This window comes from Eleutherodactylus coqui, chromosome 6 (assembly GCF_035609145.1).
Source record: "Eleutherodactylus coqui strain aEleCoq1 chromosome 6, aEleCoq1.hap1, whole genome shotgun sequence".
Classification (NCBI taxonomy): domain Eukaryota; kingdom Metazoa; phylum Chordata; class Amphibia; order Anura; family Eleutherodactylidae; genus Eleutherodactylus; species Eleutherodactylus coqui.
Window position 1 is genome coordinate 56,789,646 of NC_089842.1, and position 21,360 is coordinate 56,811,005.

At 42.2% G+C, this 21,360-nt stretch overlaps 1 protein-coding gene across 2 annotated transcripts in view; it reads right to left on the bottom strand.

The window, feature by feature from the left end:
- CA6 (carbonic anhydrase 6) overlaps positions 1 to 21,360 on the bottom strand; it is a 33,014-nt gene that overhangs the window by 3,731 nt on the left and 7,923 nt on the right. Inside the window, exons 3-8 of one of the 2 annotated variants that reach the window (XM_066606865.1) lie at positions 18,320 to 18,468; positions 18,143 to 18,238; positions 16,963 to 17,029; positions 12,544 to 12,701; positions 9,072 to 9,195; positions 6,390 to 6,488 (exon numbers count right to left, since the gene is read on the bottom strand). In XM_066606865.1, the coding sequence (XP_066462962.1) occupies positions 6,390 to 6,488; positions 9,072 to 9,195; positions 12,544 to 12,701; positions 16,963 to 17,029; positions 18,143 to 18,238; positions 18,320 to 18,468 (693 nt within the window). The remainder of the gene's footprint in view (positions 1 to 6,389; positions 6,489 to 9,071; positions 9,196 to 12,543; positions 12,702 to 16,962; positions 17,030 to 18,142; positions 18,239 to 18,319; positions 18,469 to 21,360) is intronic. The other variant, XM_066606866.1, reaches the window with a different exon arrangement.

The window sequence follows — 21,360 nt, forward strand, 5'->3', positions numbered from 1 at the left end:
TCTGCATGGCCAATCCATCTGTTTGATCGTCGCCTATCGAGCTCACTTCTGACTTCATTGTGAAAACACATTCACCTTGACGGAGTCGCGCATATGCTCCACGTCAACATGTGGGTTTTCCCTCCCCCAGATTCTGACATGTTTGGTAACTGAGCCCGAAAGGGGGAAGGCGGCTTCATCAGCAAATACTAAAGATGCCATGAACCCATCGGTTTCCATTAGAGTTTCCATACTCTTGCAAAATGAATGTCACCTAACTTTCAGGGCCTGTAACAATTACAAATCGGTAGGGATAACATCACAAGCATTTACGCAGAATCTTCCACACAGTCGGCTGCAGGAAGCCCAATTCTCTGCTTGCTCTGATGGTGGATTTCTGAGGACTTCCTGGGAAACTTGCATGGACGCGCTCCACTGTTTCCATGCTTACTGGTGGACGGACGAACAATTTTTGGTTATAGATGCAACATTTTTTCCTTAAAATTGGAGTACCACTTACGAATTGTGAGTCCGCTGGGTGGATCTTCACCGAACTTTGTTCGAAAATGAAGTTGCACATTAATAACAGACTGGTAAAGGTGAAAATCAAGGACACAAAAAGCTCTCCTGTCTTCGTTGGAAGCCATTTTGTCTCATATACTCCTAGCAACAACTACAGCATAATAAAACATTTTGAACCTCATTTAGCAAAACTGTTTACCAGTAAGATGTCCTTCTTGCTGGTAGCAACAGCACAGCTTCTATTTTACATCACCAGCTTGAGAAATGGAAGCTGCGCTTTGATTGGTTGCTATGGGGAACAAGGACAGCCTTAGTGGTAGAAAGTTTTTTTTAATGAAACTTTTTGAGTTTCTCTTTCCATTGATATCAAATTTATGTATCTGAGAGTCATTAAAAGTGGGTTAATAAGGGTTCAAATCAGGAAAATCATTTGTCATAATCATGTACATTAGCATAAAATGCTTAAAAAACGGGTAAAGCTGGTTATACACATATAATGTACAGTACAGTGTCCAAAGTTGCCTATTTTGGTAGGACCAGTTAATCATCTAATGTGTATGGAGACCTTCTGACTCTCCCCCAATGCCAAAGTTAGGGGAGATAAGCATCGGGCAGTTGGATTTCAACTTGTTCATTCCTTTTGTTCTTGGGGAGATGAGCCAAAGTCAGCGCTAACCCTACAGTGACTATTCATACACCTTTTTTACTGTGGTTTCTAAGGCTCCTTAAAACCCTTTTATGCGTCTTTCTACAGTGGTGCAGATTTAACCCAGCACAGGTATCCTATGCGGGGAAGAGCCCGGGCTCAACTGTCTACTGACAGCTGGGCTCCTGCTGTAATTGCCATGAGCAACAAAACCTCTGTTCCAGGCCATTTAACAACTTCCATGCCATGATCAATAATGAGCGCAGAATTGTAGACAGGGTGGGGGTGGGGGAATGCCAACCAATTACCCATTGGCACCACGTGATGCAATCACAAAATGTTGATAGGTTCCGTGACAGCTGGAGGCCTGACAAATGTCTCCATGTCTGCCATGTCACTCAGCCTAACTTGCCTCCAGCAGAGTCTAATGGGCTGATATCATATGCATAGATCACTGCATTACAGGCGTTAAATAGAGCTTAGTTGAGAAAAAAATCCAGTGTAAAAAAAACCAACACAATTTTCCACACAAAACACTTTTTAAATTAAAATAAATAAACAAACATACACATAAAAGGTATCGCGGTACTCGTAATGACCCGAGCAATTCAAATGTTTAGTTATTTATTGCACACGATGAATGACTTAAGTCAGAATTGCTATTTTTATTCGTGCCCCTTGCAAAAAAACACAATAAAAAGTAATCAAAAAGTTACATGTACCCTAAAATTATATAAATGAAAACTACAACTCTTTCCACAAAAACACAACCTCACAGAACTCTGTTGGAGGAAAAATAAAAAAAGTTATGTGTTTAGGAATGTGGTGATGCACTGTTTTTTCTTTAAAATAGGGTTTTTATTGTGTAAAAGTACAAAATGTTTATAAATTTGGCATTGATGTAATTGTATTGACCTACAAAATGAAAGTAAAAGGTCATTTATGTTGCACAGTGAACGCAGAAAAAACTTGAACAAATTGCAGTTTTTTTCCTAATCCTAGCTCCCAAGAAGTAAAATAAAAGGCTATCAAAACGTCATCTGCAGCCCAAAATGGTTGCAATAAAAACTAAAAGGTTGTTCTGCAAAAAAATATGTCCCTATACAGCTCTGTTAATGAAATACAAAAATGTTACAGGGCTTGTTATGCGGCAACAGAGAATCGTCTTTACTTTTTAAGCATTTATGTGCAAAAAAGCAACGGAAGAATTTTACTTTTTATCTTTTTTATACATCCCCCTCAAAAAACATATTATATGTACCCTAAAGTGGTGTCATTAAAAAAAATACAACTTGTACTGCAAAAATGCAACTTGGCGATGAAAAGTTTTTTTTAAGTCATGACTTTTTCAATAAGACGATGGAAAAAAAAAAATAGAAGAAAATAGCTTCGTCATGAGACATAAAATAGGCCCATTACTAAGGGGTTATGTTTTTTTGTTTGTTTGTTTTTTGCTTTTTTTTACACGGACATATTATATCCTCAGGATAGGTCATCAATAATAAATCAGCTGATTGGATGCCTGCTGTCAGCACCATACACATGGGTTGCAACAGAAGCTAATTCTCCAACCTTTGTGTAGTGGCCGGCACTTGTACCTGTAGGAGCAGCTCTCAGTAACCTATAACTCTGGACCTGGAGTCTCACAGACCCATCCCCATTCTAGATTTCCGAGAATCGTGTAATTCCCTGCTCCCCCGCGACCTAACGGCTAAGTAGCTTTTGTTTTAATTTCGAAAAGACCGGTACGAGATGAGGTTGTGTCGTTAATTAAAACTGAAAAGTTCCTATAGTTCTTTATGTAACATTAATAAAATATATCAATCAAAGTTGATTTCTACATGTTTTTTAATTATTTATAACCTGAAAATGAATAAAAACAAGTTATTGTAAACATCCAGCTCATTTTTGTGAAAAAGTCAACCACAATTTATAGAAGACAGTGAGACCCCACGTCCACGGAAGTGTAACAAATAAATCACGTGCACGGTTCAATGTTAAAATTGATATATTTAGAGGGGTTTTCCACGCAAACACTAAGAGGAATAATAGTAACTAAATTATTACAATGATATAGCCACTAAATTAACAGGTCTCTAAAAGAAAAACCTTCTATTCAATGTTGCCATGATCACACTTATTTTTCATCCAGCCATGCACTTCAGTAAATCACTGCTGATTATCTCTCTAATTACAGAGTGCCAATTTACAGGAGTTTTACCAGGGAAATGTACACAATGATAGAAGTTATTAAATTGTGATTTCAAGTAAAGACATCTTTTAAAGGGCCATTATCATTTAAAAATATTGTAGCCATTGTAAGGGTCCTTTTACACTGAAGAATCTTTGTTCAGATTCTTGCTGGATCACGGCAGGCATAAAAATCAAATGATGATCAGCCTGTTTAAACAGGCAGTCGCTCATCTATGAATGACTGTCTGTTTACTGTGAATGGAGGCAGGCGAGCGGCATTGATCATAGGCCAGCTCTGCCTCCATTCACTAAGCATTGATCGCTCCTGTGTGAAAGGATAGGAGTGAACATTGCTGGGACGTTCACTGTAAAAGGGCCCTAACTTAAGGGAATACTGCATTTAAATGATCATCATAATGCCACGAAGGAAAGGAACACAGAAAAAAATGCCATGTTTCTAAGGGTATGTTCACACGATGGAATGCCATGCAGAATTCTCCACATGTATTCCACCAGTAAAACCACGGCAGAAATCTGCGGCTACTCTGACATGGCTTTTGCCACCTGGTGTGCTAATTTAGCCCTGTCAATAGTCAAAATCCCTATGCATAATTCCGCTGTGTTTCTGCGCAGATTGCTATCAAGTAGTGATATATCACTTCCTCAAGCGAAAATGTGTTGGAATTCTGCATATTGAATTTGCCGATTGACAGATCTACGTGTGTTGATCTGTGGCAAAATGTGATTGTTCTCAGCAAGAGAATCAAGTAATCTTGTAGATATAATACCTTTTAATGGCTAACAAAAACATGATGTTATAGTGAGTAGAGATGAGCGAACGTGTTCGGCTCCGCCCCTTTTCGCCCGGACACCGAACTTCGCGAGGAATTCCGTGTTCGGGCGAAAAAAGTTCGGGGGTCGCCGTGGCAGCGCGGGGGGTTGCGGCGGGGAGTGGGGGGGAGAGGGAGAGAGAGAGGGCTCCCCCCTGTTCCCCGCTGCTGCCGCCCACGCCGCCGCGCCTCTCCCCGCCCCCCGGCGCCCCCCGAATACTTACGCGCGAACACGGAAGTCCTCGGAAAAGCCGGTGTTCGGGTGCGTAAGTGTTCGTTAAGAACACGTTCGCTCATCTCTAATAGTGAGCTTTCAAACCCTGCTCAGGGTTCTTTCTCAGGCATAATGAAATAGATCTGAAGAGGCAAACATATATAATCAATTCCCTGTGTGTTTTCTCTGCTATAGATTTCTCATAATCGCCAGTCATGCATGAACCCTCTTGAGGAATTTAGGCCTGTGTTGTAAGAGTCAAAGATGGTTATAAACTTGTTCTCCCAAGTTCTTCTTTGACATAGAGATTTGAAGTTGCCTTTTCATATAGTAACTTGCATATGTTCTATGTTGTGTCCATGTTTATGTGTATATGTGTCAGGGTGTGCTGCTCGGATCTGTAGTACTAAGGTTCCTAGCAGCACAGCTCCTCAGGTGGTGAGTAATTGAGCTGCCTGGGTGTGGTATTCTCCAGCAGCCAATCTCCTTTAGTCTGCAGCACATATAAACCCAGCTCCTGTCAGTAGTTAATGCTGATCTTCTACTGTTTGGATGTATCTGTTTTGTTCCCACTCAGATCTGTGTTTGCATGTAGGTCTGTTGTGTCTCTCTGCTTCCCTAATGACAGTTTGGACACCTGTAGTTCTAGTCTGCAGCTCATGCAGCTCCCTTTTTCCCTTCCCCTGACAGGTGCGGCCTCCAAAAGTCTTATGTCTCGCTCTGTGTGTCAGTTGGTAGATCCCTGACACAGTTCCCTAAGTCAGCACGGTGGCTGACTGTCTATCCCTCCTGTATGAGGACACGTAGACTTGCTGTGGAGTTTCATCTGTGTGCATATGAGCTCTGGGTGGAGTCCGTGTGGTTTGCACTTTATGTTGTAGTCTGCTGTAGAGTTAGTATCCTGTTGTCTGACTTGTACAGCTTGCTGTGTGATCTGTGTTCTGTTGTCTGCCCTGTACAGGTTGCTGTGTGAATTTGTTCTGTTCTGTCCTGTTGCAGCTTGTGGTGTGAACTGTGTCCGGTGCTGCTGGACTCCTGGTTAGTGTAGGGACTAGCGGTATAGCCAGGAGCCATGAAGTGGCCCGCTAGCTTCCACGTTTTGAACAAAATGTCAACTAATACCTGGTATTTTATATATATCTTATCACCTGCTACTAGTGGTTGCCTTTTTGGCTGCTGTATGCCGTGTTTTCTGGCTCTGTGTGTATCTTCTTGTTCCGTCCACTGGTCCCTGTCATGTGGCATGTGTTTGTGTCCTGTTCTGGTGGCGTGGTTCCTACGAGCAGCTAGGGCCCAGATCCAAAGACCACTGAGCCGCCCTTTATCAGGGCGATGTCCCCACTCAGGTAGGGCCATGTCTATCTCCCTGTAGCACAGGGCCAGTTGTCTGAAACCTGAGCGTATCCTTTTGGTCACGATCGTGTGGGCCCCCTGCTTAGTTTGCCCACACGATCGTAGCAATATGTATATATATATATGTATGCATCTTTGGATATATTCCATTATGCCTGAGGAAGGACCCTAAGTTGGTTTGAAAGCTTGCTATTACATCATGTTTTTTTGTTAGCCATTAAAAGGTATCATATCTACAAGGTTACTTGGTTTCTCTTGCTGAGAAAAATCACATTTTGCTCTACTGGCTAACACGGTGCCAAACTTTGTTCTTTTGATCTGTGGCAAGAAACGCAAAAGAATGGATTGCTGCTGCAGTTTTACAGGCAGAATCCACGCAGAAAATTCTGCGGTGGATTTCACCCTAAGGCGGGTTTCATACAACCTTATTACGGTCACATTTTTTACATCCGCAATGTGTCCTAGTTCCGACTGTGGGGTTTACTGAACTAAACTTGGAGCCTTAAGTTCAGGTAAGTAAGCTCCGCAGTCAGGCCAGGACACACGTCCGTATTAGTGATACAGAAATGCATCCGTAATATGCATGTTTGAAACTGGCCCAAAAGTGTGAAGAATCACAGCCAGATAGTAAATGCATTGGATTTTTACTCGCCTGCACGACCTCTGGGTTCAATCACCACTCTCCTTTTGACATCTAAAAGTTCAGTCTGAATTTTGTCCAGTTTGGTGGCAAAGTCTTGTTGACAGAATTCTGTGAGGAAACGCAGTCAATCATTCTGTAATGACTGATATCATGCCCTTGTCATAGTTACGTAGTAGTAAATAAAGGGTTAAATCTTAGTTGGAATGTATAGATGTTAGTGAGGCATAACGAAGGATCTTTTGTACATACAGCAAAAGTACCCAGGCACGGTATATTAGAACAGATAGTGAGATACTCATTGATAATGGTCTCACAATCCCTCCCATTCCTGTATTTATATTGCAGAAAGAAAGTAAATTATGGGAACTGCATCCTGATACTGACCACCCATCATTCCATACATGTCAACTTTAATAGAACTTGCACAATCCAGCTATTAGTATGGTTAGACCAGCCTTAACGCTTTACGCTACCGATAATCCTTCTTTGTTAAAAAAGAACCCGCAAATAGACTGATCACAAGGGGTCGAGTAGCTGTGATTTGCTGTTATTTATGCTAAAATAAAACACAGGAATGGGTTCCTCATTTTGTTTCTGACATTTTGATACATAATTTCTATACTCTCAGATTACAGGGCGCATGTGGCAATGGTTTTGGTTGGCGTCCGTGGTGGGTCTTTTATTTATATATATATATATATATATATATATATATATATATATATTGTGAGATACTGAGGGGCGTGATAGTGGATGGTTGTTACGTTGCCCCTAAGTTCCGCTATTATGCCTAGTGGGGCTGGAAGAAGTTCATGTCTCACTGGTTGAGGCATGAAAATCCAGGATTGGAATGTAATCTCCAGCAAGTAGTTGCTGGAGATGTTTTCTTTAAAAGTCTTTGAGCCTGGATTTTTGGAATGGATGGCAGGTTGGTAGTGGGGCCATCCATTCCACTTCCTCCACTCCGGGTTGAGGGGGAAGGTTAATCTGCACAGGTGCTGAGGGTGGGCCAGGAAGAGCTATATAAGTGGCAGCCTTCACAGACACAAGGGAGACTGGATGGCTGCTGGACCCAGGCAGTCTGTTATACCTATTGAAGGTCTTGTTGTTTTGTGCACCTGCAGCAAGTGACCTGTACAGGCAGGAACTGTCTGTGTAATTAATGCTGGAGAAGCTGGGCTGTTGTTTTCATGCCTGAAGCCGAGGCTGTATTTTCTTTTGATTCATTGGACTGAAAAATAAACACAGGTCACGCCTGTACTTGGACTTTAAAACGTGACTCTGTCTCTGACTGCCGAACACCCCGCAAACCTGCACTTCATCGAGCCACAGTATATAATTTATTTTTTTGTAATTTTATTCTGTAGTTTTTAAAACTATATTTTGTAACTATTTTTTTTAACATCTGCGTCCCTCATGATGTCATGAAGGACCTCTGGGGGTCATTCACATTATCCATTTTATTTTTCTATTTCACACCTTTCCACTGTAACTGGGGCATCCATAGGAGCCCCAGTTACAGGTGAAAACATCCCCCTGCAGTGACAGTAGACACTGGCAGAGCTGATCTGGGTCTGCTAGGATTCTGATGCGCTGCTGTGGCTGGGGGGCATCCGGTGGTCATGTGACCGCTGGATAAAATAGCAGAAATAGTACTTTCACTTTCTCTATTCCCTACATTGTGCTCACTGAGCACTATGTAGCCTGCAAGGGAAAAGGCAGAAGTGGTTAAAAACTTCTTCTGCCTTCTCCTCTGGGTCCTCAGCTGTGACTACCAGCCTCTGATTTGACCTGCTCCTGCTACATTGCAAGAGCTATAATCCTCTTCTGTACTTTTACTATCGGCCAGCATTACCGTCCAGGAGCAAGCACTGTAAATTTACGATGTTCGGTCCTTAGGGCTCTTTCCCACGAGCGCATAAACGGCGAAGGCAGTTTTACGTTTTCACACCTGCTCCGTATAAGCACCTGAATGGGTGTTTTTCCATGATTATGGACAGCGTTTTCTCGTTCATTCACATGACCGCGAGAAAAAAATACAGCGAAAAAAAAATATACCTCACCCCGGAAAACCCTCGCTCTGCCAAAATCCTCAGGATGCCTTCCAGTGCCTATATAGAGGCACCTGTAAGCTTTTCGCAGCATTGGATGCTGCAAAAATGCCTCCCCCTTCTCTTTCCCTGCTTCCATAGGAGTCTATGGGACCCACCGGCGTATATTGGCCAAAACATAGTTCCAGAACTATGTTTTGGCTGAGCGTATATGCGCTGGCTGCGTATATGTTCTATTTTTCTCTCTGCCGGCGTATTTACATGCTGTATATTCGCCCATGTGAACAGCTGCATTGAAAACCAATGCTTCACATTGGTACCGTATATGCGCCTGGGTGAGAAAACGCGGCGTATACGCGCTCGTGGGAATAAAGCCTTAATGGGTTAAAAGAGACACTTCAATCAATTAGCTCAACATGCCCTAATTACGGTTTTTGAAAAGAAGTTTTCTAAGACGCACTTGTGATCTAGAGTAATGAAACAGTTAGTCAGGTTATCCAGACTTTAAAAATTGCTAGTCGATGATTGATCTGATCATATCCTACAATTACTAGAAAAGGGTGAACATTATTGTAAAAAGATGAAATGTACCTGACAATGTGAGACATAATATGGAGCACGAGCTGTAATGCTCACTTACCTTTTGACAATTTTACTTGGAAAGAAGAGTGCACAACCCGATCATTCAATGGCTGTGTATGGCGGTAATCATTACGCAAAGTATTATTTTCCCAATCCAGCAATGTTCCCTCCAGCAATTTGATCTGTAGAGGTTATAAAGGATCACATGACAAATTAAATGACTTGACCACATAAAACACTAAAAATTAAAAAGTAGTTAACTATAATACAACTCCAGCCATCCTGCCTTATTGATTCCATGACCGAGCCTGTAACTACCAAAGTTGTCATAGTGAAGACTATGAATGATACTTGTAAAACTAAAGGCAGAAATAGAAATAAATGAATATGCTTTGTCTATGATGTGGCGACATAGAGACTCTGAATACTAAAAAGTGCCAATCTAAAGATATCTATAGATCTTACATGGTAGACTAATATTCCTAATGTTGAAATATGAGCGATAGGATTTCTCAGACCTTCATAGTTACGGCTATACAGACTTAAGACAGATTGCCAAAATTGTAGTATATATCAGTGCTCAGGGTTGTATTAGCTACACAAGTAAACTAGGTATACATAAAGGCAGTACTGAGAGGATAGCGTCAGACGATAGAGACACTCTGAGGGCTCAGTCAGACGGGCGTTTTTTCGCGTGATTTGCGCATGCGCATGCGCATGCGTCCAGCGATTTTATAAAACCATTGCTTTGCAATGGTATCGGACACATGAGCGCTTTTTATGCGCTCGTCCGATAAATTATAGAACAGAAATCGCAGATCGCACCTATCTGCGATCTGCGATTCCTGTTCTCTTCTCTATATGCGCTCAATAGGGCCAGCGACAGCAGCGCCGACCCCATTGAGAACATATAGTAGACAAATCATTCTCCTCTGCACAGCTGTAACAGCTGTGGCAGAGAAGAATGATGTTTGCCCATTGAATTCAATGGAGCTGGCAATACAGCCGGCTCCATTGAAAGCTATGGGCTGCCGGCGATCGCACGATGAATTTTCGGGAAGGGCTTAAAAATATAAGCCCTTCCCGGAAATTCATCCAGAAATGTGTAAAAACAAAAAAAATATATATACTCACCTGGTCCCAGCAGACGGAGTTCAGCGCGGCCGGCCGGCAGTTCTCCTGAACTGCTCTGTGTAGTATTCAGCAGCCGGGGATTTAAAATCCCCGCCTGCTGAATGGGCTGTCTCTGATTGGTCACAGCCCTACCAATCAGAGGCAGCTCTCACTCACACCCATTCATGAATTCATGAATGGGTGAGTGAGTGCTGCCTCTGATTGGCTCAGCGCAGGGACCAATCAGAGGCAGCACTCACTCACCCATTCATGAATGGGTGTGAGTGAGAGCTGCCTCTGATTGGCTCAGCGCAGGGACCAATCAGAGGCAGCTCATTCAGCGGGCGTGGATTTTAAATCCCCGGCTGCTGAATACTACTCAGAGCAGTTCAGGAGAACTGCCGGCCGCGCTGAACTCCGTCTGCTGGGACCAGGTGAGTATATTTTTTTTTGTTGTTTTTACACATTTCTGGATGAATTTCCGGGAAGGGCTTATATTTTTAAGCCCTTCCCGAAAATTCATCCTGAGATCGCCCGCAGCCCATTACTTTCAATGGAGCCGGCTGTATTGCCGGCTCCATTGAATTCAATGCGCTGGACAGCTCCGGTCCATTTCTATTGAAACGCGGCTAGGAGCAGTTTTTTCGGGCGATTTTTCGGCCCCGGTCACGCGATTTGCGGATGCGCATCCGTCATGCGATCCACAAATCGCGGGAAAAAACGCCCGTGTGACTAAGGCCTGAAGATAGAGAATGAGGTATAACCCAGTTTTTAATTCATTAATGCATTTCCAAAAGGAATAATAGAGGAATAATTCAAAGCTGAGTTCTAAGAAAAGATTCCCCAGATTTATTTTGTGTGGAAGATAAGTATTTACTAAAACAGACACATCAGGTCCTCTTTCCATGTAACTGCAGGTTGGATTTAGCACAAAACAAAGTTTGCTTGTCATCACAGGCCCTTTTGATGGGTGGAAACACGGTGATGTTTATCACAGTCCAAATACATAATCACTCCTGTGAGACAAAGGAAGAACATGCCGTGTTCTCTACCCATCTCTCCCCTACATAGTCATTGCCAGATATCAGAAAGGCTCTATATACATCAAGCCCAAACTAACCCCCGGACATATATGATCTGAACATATATGTCCAACAGCGGCTTGTGAAGGATGCCATTCAGCGGCATCTGTCACTCATATGGACCCATTGTAATAAAAAGTATACTGCATGTGACCCTCTGTACAGGAAACTACAGTCTGCTACAATTTCCTACAGAGTTGAAAAACGGTACACCGACGTGTAACAGCCGAACGAAGGACTAAATACAGATTTGGTTAAGGCTATGTTCACAACTGCTCCATTATGGGAGCAAGAAAGTGGAATTCCCTGGCTGAATGGATCTGTCTTATGACGGAACCGAACGGCACCAAATGGACCTTATTGACTATAATGGTGTCCATTTTCTCTACATTCAGCCGTCTGGTATTTAAACGGATTAAAAGGTCCTTTAGGCAGGACTTTTTCTTCCGGGATTTTGAGCCGGATCTGCGACAGAACCTCCGAATGGAGGTTCCTAACACAGATGTGAACATGGCCTATGAAAACGTTTAATTTTTCCTGGCCTATGCATTAGGGTAATGACATAGTGTGCACTTAGGGCCCATTTACACGCCAAGACAATCTTTCAAACCATTGAAAGATTGACAGTTTTAGCGATCATTTTACATAAAGTGCTAATGGACACTAATGTCCATTAGCACTCTATCAGCTTTATTTGCGTGTAAATGAGCCTCTGGCAGCTGTTTGCAGAACTCAGCAGGTGGTCTGAGCTCTGCACACAGCTGCTTTGTTCTCACAGCAGGAGCTGTCCACTGAATACAATGTTATCTTCGACAGCCCATGGAGAACACAGCAGTCTGTGTTAACTACTCTCTGGCTAAACTATGGATTTTAAGCTCACCTTAAAATCATTGTTCAGCCGAAAAGTAAAGGATGGTAGCATTTACACGCAACTTCTATCGCTCATATGCCATCATTTGAACTAATTTTGAGTGATAATTGATGCATGTAAATGGGGCTTTAGGCTAACATCTTTGTTGCTGGTTAAACAATAGTACTGTGTATATTTGCATCAGTACCTAATCATGATCATTAATCTGATAAAGGACAGAGTGTGATATATATAGTAAAGGATGGAGGGTTGGTTTATATATGCCTAGCTGTTGCATTATCCCTCTGTAATAAAATTCTAGAACCACATTAATGATCCACAAGTTCATCTTCTGGTGAAGATAGTGCAATTGTGTGCCAGGGTCCAATGAAAAGTGACAGCAATGCTTCAATGTATAGACTATTTCTTATATTTGTCATTGATTGTATATAGTGATAATGTCTGTGACCAGTGAAATGTTTTACCTGATTGTGAGAGAGGACGATATGAGGCTCAAATACAGTCCACAGTACATTCTCTGTACAAGGCGGAGTGGTGAGGGAGCCCTGGTAGCGATAATACTTGTCCAAGTCTTCAGGCAACATAGCCAACGGGTCAATTGACCCCATTTCAGTTTCTTGGCCTGAAATTAAAAAAAGCCAGGGAGAAAGTTCAAAAGAAACATTTGCCAAACTTGACACTGTTAATTCTATAGATTGTATTGTGTGTATACATTGTGACAAGATGATAGGAGTTGGAATGGATGGAAGGTATATTTCCCCTAGACTTCTATCATTGTGTGGAGCAGCAGGGAGCAGCCTCACCTGATAATTAACCCCTTATGGACTGTGCCCTTTTTTTTTCCATTTTCGGTTCATCATTGCTATTTTTAAAAAATCATAAATCTTTTATTTATCCATCAACCTAGTTGACGAAGGGATTGTTTTTTTTTTTGTGGGACGAGTTGTATTTTTAAATTGTATTATTTAATGTACCATATAGTGTACTTTATAAAAAAATGTAAGTGGAGTAAGATGGAAAAAAAGTAAATTCCGCCATCTTTGGGAGGGTCTGGTTTCTATGGTGTACACATTGCAGCAAAGATGTTATGATAACTTTATTCCATGGGTCGGTACGAGTTGTTTTTTTCTGTACTACTTTTAAAATACAAAATATCTTTGAAAAAAAATGACATTATTTTTTCCTACCATTTTCTGACAGCTCTAACTTATATTCACCTCTCCCGGCATCCCGTAACTCACATGCTGCAGCCGGTAAACACTATGTTACTGGCAAGACCCAGAGCTGTTAGTGTGGGAGATGTGGGGAGTGGGGAGAGGTGACAATAATGTAGTTTGTTAGGCCTCATGTCCAGGGGGAAAATCAGGCCCGCTACGGATTCTCCATGGAGAATCCGTAGCGGGTCCCTCCTGCCCTGCGGACATAAGGGCTGAAAATAAGAATTACTCACCTCTCCGCATGCTCCGGATCTTCCCTTCTTCGTGGCCTGATCTTCTCTACGTCGCAGCCGGTTCTTCTTTCTTCGGCCCGGCGGATGTGCTCGGCACGCCGGCTGTGTGCCGCGTGCATGCGCCGGGCACATCCACTGGGCCGAAGAAAGAAGATCCGTCTGCGAAGAAGGGAAGACCTGTACCGTCCGGAGCAGGTGAGTTAAATTCTGGTACGGGTCTCCCGCGGATCCGGACGGCTTCCATAGGCTTCAATAGAAGCCTGCGGGAGCCGTCCCCACGGGAGGCCCGTAACTAAATGGAGCATGTCCGGATTCTTTCCTGCATGCAGGACCTGCGCCTACAGGGACAAATGACATCCGCAGGTATTTAACTACCTGCGGGTGTCTAATGCATCCCTATGGGGCGCGGATCCGCGTGCGGGAAAAACGCTGCGGATTTTAATTCATAATTTGCCCGTGGACATGAGGCCTTATTATCTAAAATGGGGAACCTGTTTTTAAAGAAAAATATATGTTAGATAAATACTTTAATAAGTGTCAGTCCATACCGGTATATGCCATGAATAAGGCAACTTTTCCAACTAATTTGGAGGGAAAGTCCAAGTAAAAAAAATAAATCGCACCATTTCCTTTTTCTTGTCCGATTCTCAGATGAAAATAGTATATATGTGGGGTCCCATACATCAGACAGCATAGGGACGGCATGTCCATGTGCTGTCCGATCTGAGAATATCGGGTGCAACTTTTTAACAGTCTGTGTGCAAGAAGCCTTATTCAGTGTAAAAACCTGCTATTGGCCATGCATGATGAAACATGGTACAACCAACTATGGCCTTAAACAGACAAGCATGTTTGCGCACGTGAAAATCATGCCTGTATACCGTGATGAAGTGAATCCATTGATTTCAGTGGGTTTGTTCTCATGAGCATGTTTCTTGTACGCAATTCCTGCGTGAAAGAAAAGATAGGACCTGCTCTATCTTTCTGCGTGTTATGCAGAAAGCTGCTATAGAAGTCTGTGGCAGATTTTAAAAAAATCAAGGTGAAGAGAGTGACCCTGCATTCAACACTTGCTCATGCGCAAATACGTTCCGTTGTGGCAAGCTAATTTGAGCATGCGTTCATCTGTGAAAGCCCTATGGCTGACATTACATTGTACGAATACATCCTAATAGAGCTTTGATCCAATGCTGACATCAGCGTCCTGCACTGCTCCTGGTTCAATTCTGTAGTAGGAGCCACACACTATATTGGATAGGTCTAGTCAGGTACTCTCGCTGCACAGATATATTGCTCCTCCTCAACCCCATAAGAAAAAAACATATAAGTCCTGTCCACCCTTGTTGGCAATATATGTTGATATTACTTTATTGTTTATACCTAATTTCTTTAAAGAGGTTATCTGGTGGTTAAAAATGGATGGCCTAGCCTTAGGATAGGCAATGAATATCTGATTGGTGGGGGTCTTCCAACCGGCATCCTCGACAGTCAGATGACCAAAGGGGGCTGCAGTGCACATCTGAGCACTATGTCCCTTCAGCATTTACATCAATCCGCTCTTAGTTAGAATGCTGTACTTTTCATAGCAGCCGTTCTGAGTACCGCAGCCTTGTCCATTCACTTTAATGTGGTAATGCTGCAGTACTTGCAGCTGTCACTATGAATAGTACTCGGTACTGCAAAAACATATTCGAGCGCACAGGAAGCGCTACATATGCATTATCCGTTTCCAGTATTAGGTGGCAGCAGATTGTCAGTTCTTCATCTTCGCTAGTTGTGCTTCCACAGGCACAACACTGCTAATAACCTGTAAAGTAAATGCAGGAGACCTGTTGCCTTTCCGTAGCCCTTCCGAATCCGATGCTGAAATCGGCAGACTAACGGTAAACTATAGCATAGCATAGGTAAGAACTGGATGGTGCTACTCCTGATAGGAACAATCAGAGGTGGCGCTGTAGAGGTATTGTTCCATTTTCCCATAGGAGCATGGATGGCCTTATAAGTCTCCTCATACCTTCTAGGTGTTCTCCCTAAGGAAAAACAATACTCTTCCTGACCCAACTGTTTGATGAGAGGAATGTTAGGTACTGTATATACTCGAGTATAAGCCGACCTGAATATAAGCCGAGGCACCTAAGTTTACCACAAAAAGCTGGGAAAATATAGTGACTTGAGTATAAACCAAGGGAGGGCTTATACAAGAGGACAAGGGTATTCCCCCCGGGGAGTAAAGAATCCCCTGCCACAGCTGTTACAGCTGTGACAGCCGTGGCAGAGGATTGCGTAGCTCTCCCATTGATTTGAATGGGGATGCCGCTGCCAGCGGCCCCATTGAAAGCAATAGGATGCTGGCACCCCCACAGGGATTTTTGGGGAAGGGCTTTAAATATAAGCCCTTCCCTGAAAATCATTCCTAGGTGTAGTAAAAAAAAAATATATATATATTATATATACACTCACTTGTCCGCCTCTGCCGGAGCTTGGCTTATCTAGCCGCTTGTCATCCCAGCACTATAATGAAGTTCTTTCAGCAGGCCTGCTGAAACCTGCTGAAAGGGCTGCGTTTGATTGGCTGAGCAGTCAGCCAATCACAGGCAGCGCTCAGCCATTCATTGAAGGACAGTTGAGCGCTGCCTGTGATTGGTCACAGCACTCAGCCAATCACAGGCAGTGCTCTGCCATTCAATGATTTTAAATCTTTGCCTACTGAATAAACTTCATTACAGTGCCGGGATGACAACCGGCTAGACCCGCCAAGGCCCGCCAGCACCAGACAGGTGAGTATATATATTTTTTTATTTTTTACTACAGCTAGGGATGATTTTCAGGGAAGGGCTTATATTTAAAGCCCTTCTCCGAAAATCACTGCAGGGGTTGCCAGCAGACCATTGCTTTCGATGGGCTGCTGACAGCAATCGCGGCCCAATTGAAAGCAATGGTGCATGGGATCCTCACTTGAGTATAAGCCGAGGGGGGCTTTTACAGCAAAAAAATGTCCTGAATAAGTCGGCTTATACTCGAGTATATACGGTAGGTCGTCCCTGGCAGTCCGTAGTGAGCATATAATTTCACTCGCATAGTGGTCACAGTGTCTGGCATCAGAGGATCACTGCAGCTCAATGAAATATATTCCAGACTTAGATATAAAAGAAAGTTCTGCAGGATCTTAGGTTTTTGCAGAAGTGCAGTCCAATACACATATTTTCCTGTGCTTTATTTAAACACTTGACCTCATTGTATGGCCATAGGGTAAAGGCAAAACATATGTATAGTATATATAAAGATTGTACAGGCTATCTGCTAGTTTATACCATTATATGAAGATCAACATAGTAAAGCATATGGCATAGTAAAACATTTTCTAAACGCTATTAAAACAATTATGATAGTTGATAATTAAAGTGAGAGGGGTGGGTGAACAGGGCATCAGTACCTGCATAACGGATCTTGGCCAACTTAGAAATCACTTCACTGTAATAGGTGTTTTCAAAATTGCCGTCCTGAAAGTAATAAAGAGGAAAAATAGGCAAATGAACACTGAGGAAATATCATATAAAGCACCTTTTTACTCGTATCATGGTCTTTTTACAACAAGAACCATGCAGAACGATCCATTGCCAGATACCCAACGGATACCAGAAGCAACTGAACGGCTGCACTGACTTACAATAGGATCTGTCAGATTTCATCATGGTGTTGATTGCTTTGATGGGAAGAATGCTACACGTAGAACTAGAGGCATAACTTGAAGCTCCTCAGCAAAACCTGTAACAGGGCCCCCAACTATAATGCTTTATTCATAGTACTGGGCTCCCTATATGGAAAAGATAGGCCTTGTGAGCCCCCTAAGGCTTCTTGGCCTGGGTGCGACCGCATCCCCTGCACCCTCTATAGTTACATTAGTGCGTAGAACCATTCATTCCATCAAGTCTGGCTATGAATTTGTGTACATATCAGGTAAATTGTTCAGTGCAGACTATGATAGCTTTTGTCAGCAGTGCATTGACAGAATAAGGGTGGCTTTACATGAGCGAATACGCAAATATGCTCACCTCATTGCAACGTATTTGTGAGGTTGATTAGATTGCTTTGCTCGTGTGTCTGAGCATAGTAGTGTACTTTTTGCGCCAGCAGGAGACACACCCCTTCCGTGGATTAAAAGGCTATTTAGCCTAATGAGGTGCAGATGTGTTCTTTTTCTCGCGGTTTTGCGCAGTATTTCATGCATCCCCTTGCGTATTTGTGCACCTCCCATAGACTTCAAGGGGGTTCTTCGTGCGCAAATGCGCTGGGAAATACACCACAGGAGCAGCCCCACCTTATGTTTTGGGCTACTAGCTCACCTCTCACAAGCCCCTTTTTCTCTAATCCAACAGCAAACACTGTTAATACAAGGGTTTTTAGCACTATTCTAGCTATTTCAGCTGAAGGTCATTGAAGTGAAATGACCAGAAGAAGCGGCTCCATGATGTGAACGACATAGCTACCATTTCTGGATAACAAATTGCAAACCTACATTCACCCTTGAGGATTCCAACTGAGATGCAGCAGAGAACCACATGGTGAAGATCGCATACGTTTTTATAACAAATTCATCTTCTTGTACGACTTACCACATACAAAAAAGCAAGCACCGCTAGACCATTTGGCTTGTCTTTGGCCTCATCAAAGGTCTTGTATAATTCTGAATTATAATGCACAATATGCAGCTGCAGAGACAAGTAAAGAGATATTAGCTTCCCGTACAAGTTATGCTTCCATAAAGGCATGCACACACATGAAGTACTCACCTCTGCCATGTATCTCATACCATCAACAGTGTGCTCAGAACCACTCGTTTCCAGATCAAGCCCACCCCAGTGCAAGTGCATTTGTACTGCAGTGTAGATGTGTGGAAGTCCTTTCGCAATTTTCATGGAAGGTGGAAGCTCAATTTGCACTGGACACGTCAAAAAACAAGACAGAGAATTAGTGTTCAAAGTGTCTGTCCTCCAAATAAGTCAACTGCAAATTTCCATTAATGTTCCTCTTCTGGGCGCTCTGCATTAATGCAGAGAGCTGCTGCAGAAAGTGGTCATACATCGAAGGGTTGCAATGAAATACTACAGGAAATGAGCTGCCATACTGATAACAGTTGATCACCAGGGTCAGACCAACTAATCCCTCATTCTGTGACAAAGGATTGCCTGTGTCGGACAACCCCTTTAAATATAATGTGGTTGAAATATGTTCTTCTCCTAGTCTCATTACTGTTGGGTACTTTGGACCTCTGTAGTAGTGGGCACATGTTAGTCGGTTGATGCACGTGTGCACATGCTCAAAACTGGCACACCTTGCCTGACCAACAAGTTCTCTTGGGTTCCATTTATTTTGTGTTTGTTATTTTGCTGTTCTGGATTGGACCCAGACTGTTTCCTGACTTTGATCACTGCCTGCCCTGATATTTATCTATCATATTGTGTTGCATAAAACTCTTCCAGCCCTGACCTTGGGTTTGTATGACTACACGTTTATTTATTGATTCAGGTAGTTCACTTTGGTAACATGAATTACAAGCAGTGCTTGCTATTAGGGAATATTCCAAGGACGTGACCCAGGCATTCTCTGTGCAGAAACCAACATGGGAGCATTTTAACGGGAAAATTGCAAAATCTCTTATACTCTGCTTCCAGTTTAGTCATATCCCACATCTAGAAACATGGATAATTGACAGCAGAAAAAGCCCACGTGGTCCATCTAGTCTGCCCTTATATTACTTCCTGTTTATTTCTCTCTTAGGATAGATATAGGATTATCCCAGGCAATTTGAATTCATTTACTGTTGATTTTCCAACCACATCAGCTGGAAGTTTGTACTACTCTTTCAGTAAAAATAATATTTCCTGACATTGCTTCTGATTTTATCACCAACTAATCTCAGATTGTGCCCCTTTGTTCTAGTGTTTAGCTTTCTGACATATACACTTCCCTCCTAAAGCTTATTTGTACCTTTAACATATTTAGGTTTAGATCATGTCCCCCCTCTCCCTTCTTCCCTCCGGTAACATATATAAAGGTTTCCATCATGTCCCCCCTCTCCCTTGTCTCCTCCTGCAACATATATAGAGGTTTCCATCATGTCCTTCTCTCCATTCTCTTCTCCTGTAACATATATAAAGGTCTCCATCATGGCTCCCCACTCTTCCTTTTTTTCCTCCTGTAACATGTATGAAGGTTTCCATCATGTCTCCCTTCTCTCCTCCTGTAACATATATAAAAAGTTTCCATCATGTCCCCCCTCTCCCTTCTTTCCTCCCGTAACATAGGTAAAGGTCTCCACCATGTGCCCCCTCTCTCCACATCCCTTATATAACATATATAAAAAGTTTCCATTTTGTCCTTCCTCTCCCATTTTTTCTCCTCCTGTAACAAATATAAAGGTTTCCATTATTCCTCCTCTCATTTCTTCCTTCTGTAACATATATAAAAGTTTTTAAAGTTTTCACCATGTCCCCCTCTCCCTTCTTCCCTCCTGTAACACATATAAAGGTTTCTATCATGTTCCCACACATGTATGTTTAAATTGTGTCCCCCCTCTCCTTTCTTCCTCCTGTAACATATATAAAGGTTTATAGAGGTTTCCATCATGTTCCCATCTTCCTTCTTCCCTCCAATAACATATATAAATATTTCAATCATATTCCCCCTCTCTCTTCTTTCCTTTTGTAACATATATAAAGGTTTCCATCACGTCCCTCATCTCCCTTTTCTCCTCCTGTAACATATATAAAGGTTTCCCTCATGTCCTCCTCTCCCTTCTTTCTTCCTGTAACATATATAAAGGTTTTCATCATGACCCCTCTCTTCCCTTTTGCCTCCAGGCTAAACAAATTAAGTTTGAGTCTTTCCTGATAAGTTTTGTTCTTGAAACCTTCCATCATTTTTGTAGTTGTGAGAGAAGTCATTATGTTCTCTTATACTCCATCTTGCCTTTGTTTTGTTTTTCTACTTTCTCTCTGCTAAAATGTGTATACAAGTGACTTGGCTCAGGAATGCGAGGTCTATACAATAGAAAGAAATCATAATTAACTGTGTATCTGTTTCCTACACAAGGATAACCCCCCACACCCCCAGAGATCTGGTGTTGAAGACCAAGGGAGCAGGCACTAGGCATTTAGGAAAATATGCATGACTAATCTGCTCAATAAAATAGATAATAATTAGTTCTTTCTATTGATATGTTCACCTATCTATCCATACATATCTACCTCTATATAACACATAGACAATGTATTTTCATATATATATATATAGAACACATCTGAAATCTATATCCTTCATGTAAGCCTGAACTGACAAACTTGTAATTGCTAAACAATGCCAATTATAAGTTTGAAATGTTTCTATAAACATTGATAACTAATTAACGACCTCAGAGGTAGTTCATTCAAGACTAACAAGCTAACAAGCAGGCAGAGTGTGACCTGGGAGGAGGTCCTGCCTATAGATTGACGTCACTGCTTGTGTCGAATTTTAATAATGATAATAAGTGAATTATAATAAGTTAAGCATATGCATAAGAAAGGTGTCTTCTAAGCCTCGCATCCAATGTCTTTGTCTAAAAACCTATAAATATTATTGCCTGCTAACAAATAAAGGAGAATTGGTGTTGATTACACAAGTCCTGTGTGACCAGTCAATCATTCTGCAAGCAGCTCGTATTTTAATCCTTAATTTGGAACACAAGAATATACCTGTAGCACTCCATTGTGCTAACATAGCTTATCTTTGGACTGTTTTATAAATGTCTTTCTGTAGGTGAGGTCTCCAGAACCGAGCATAGTATTCCAGA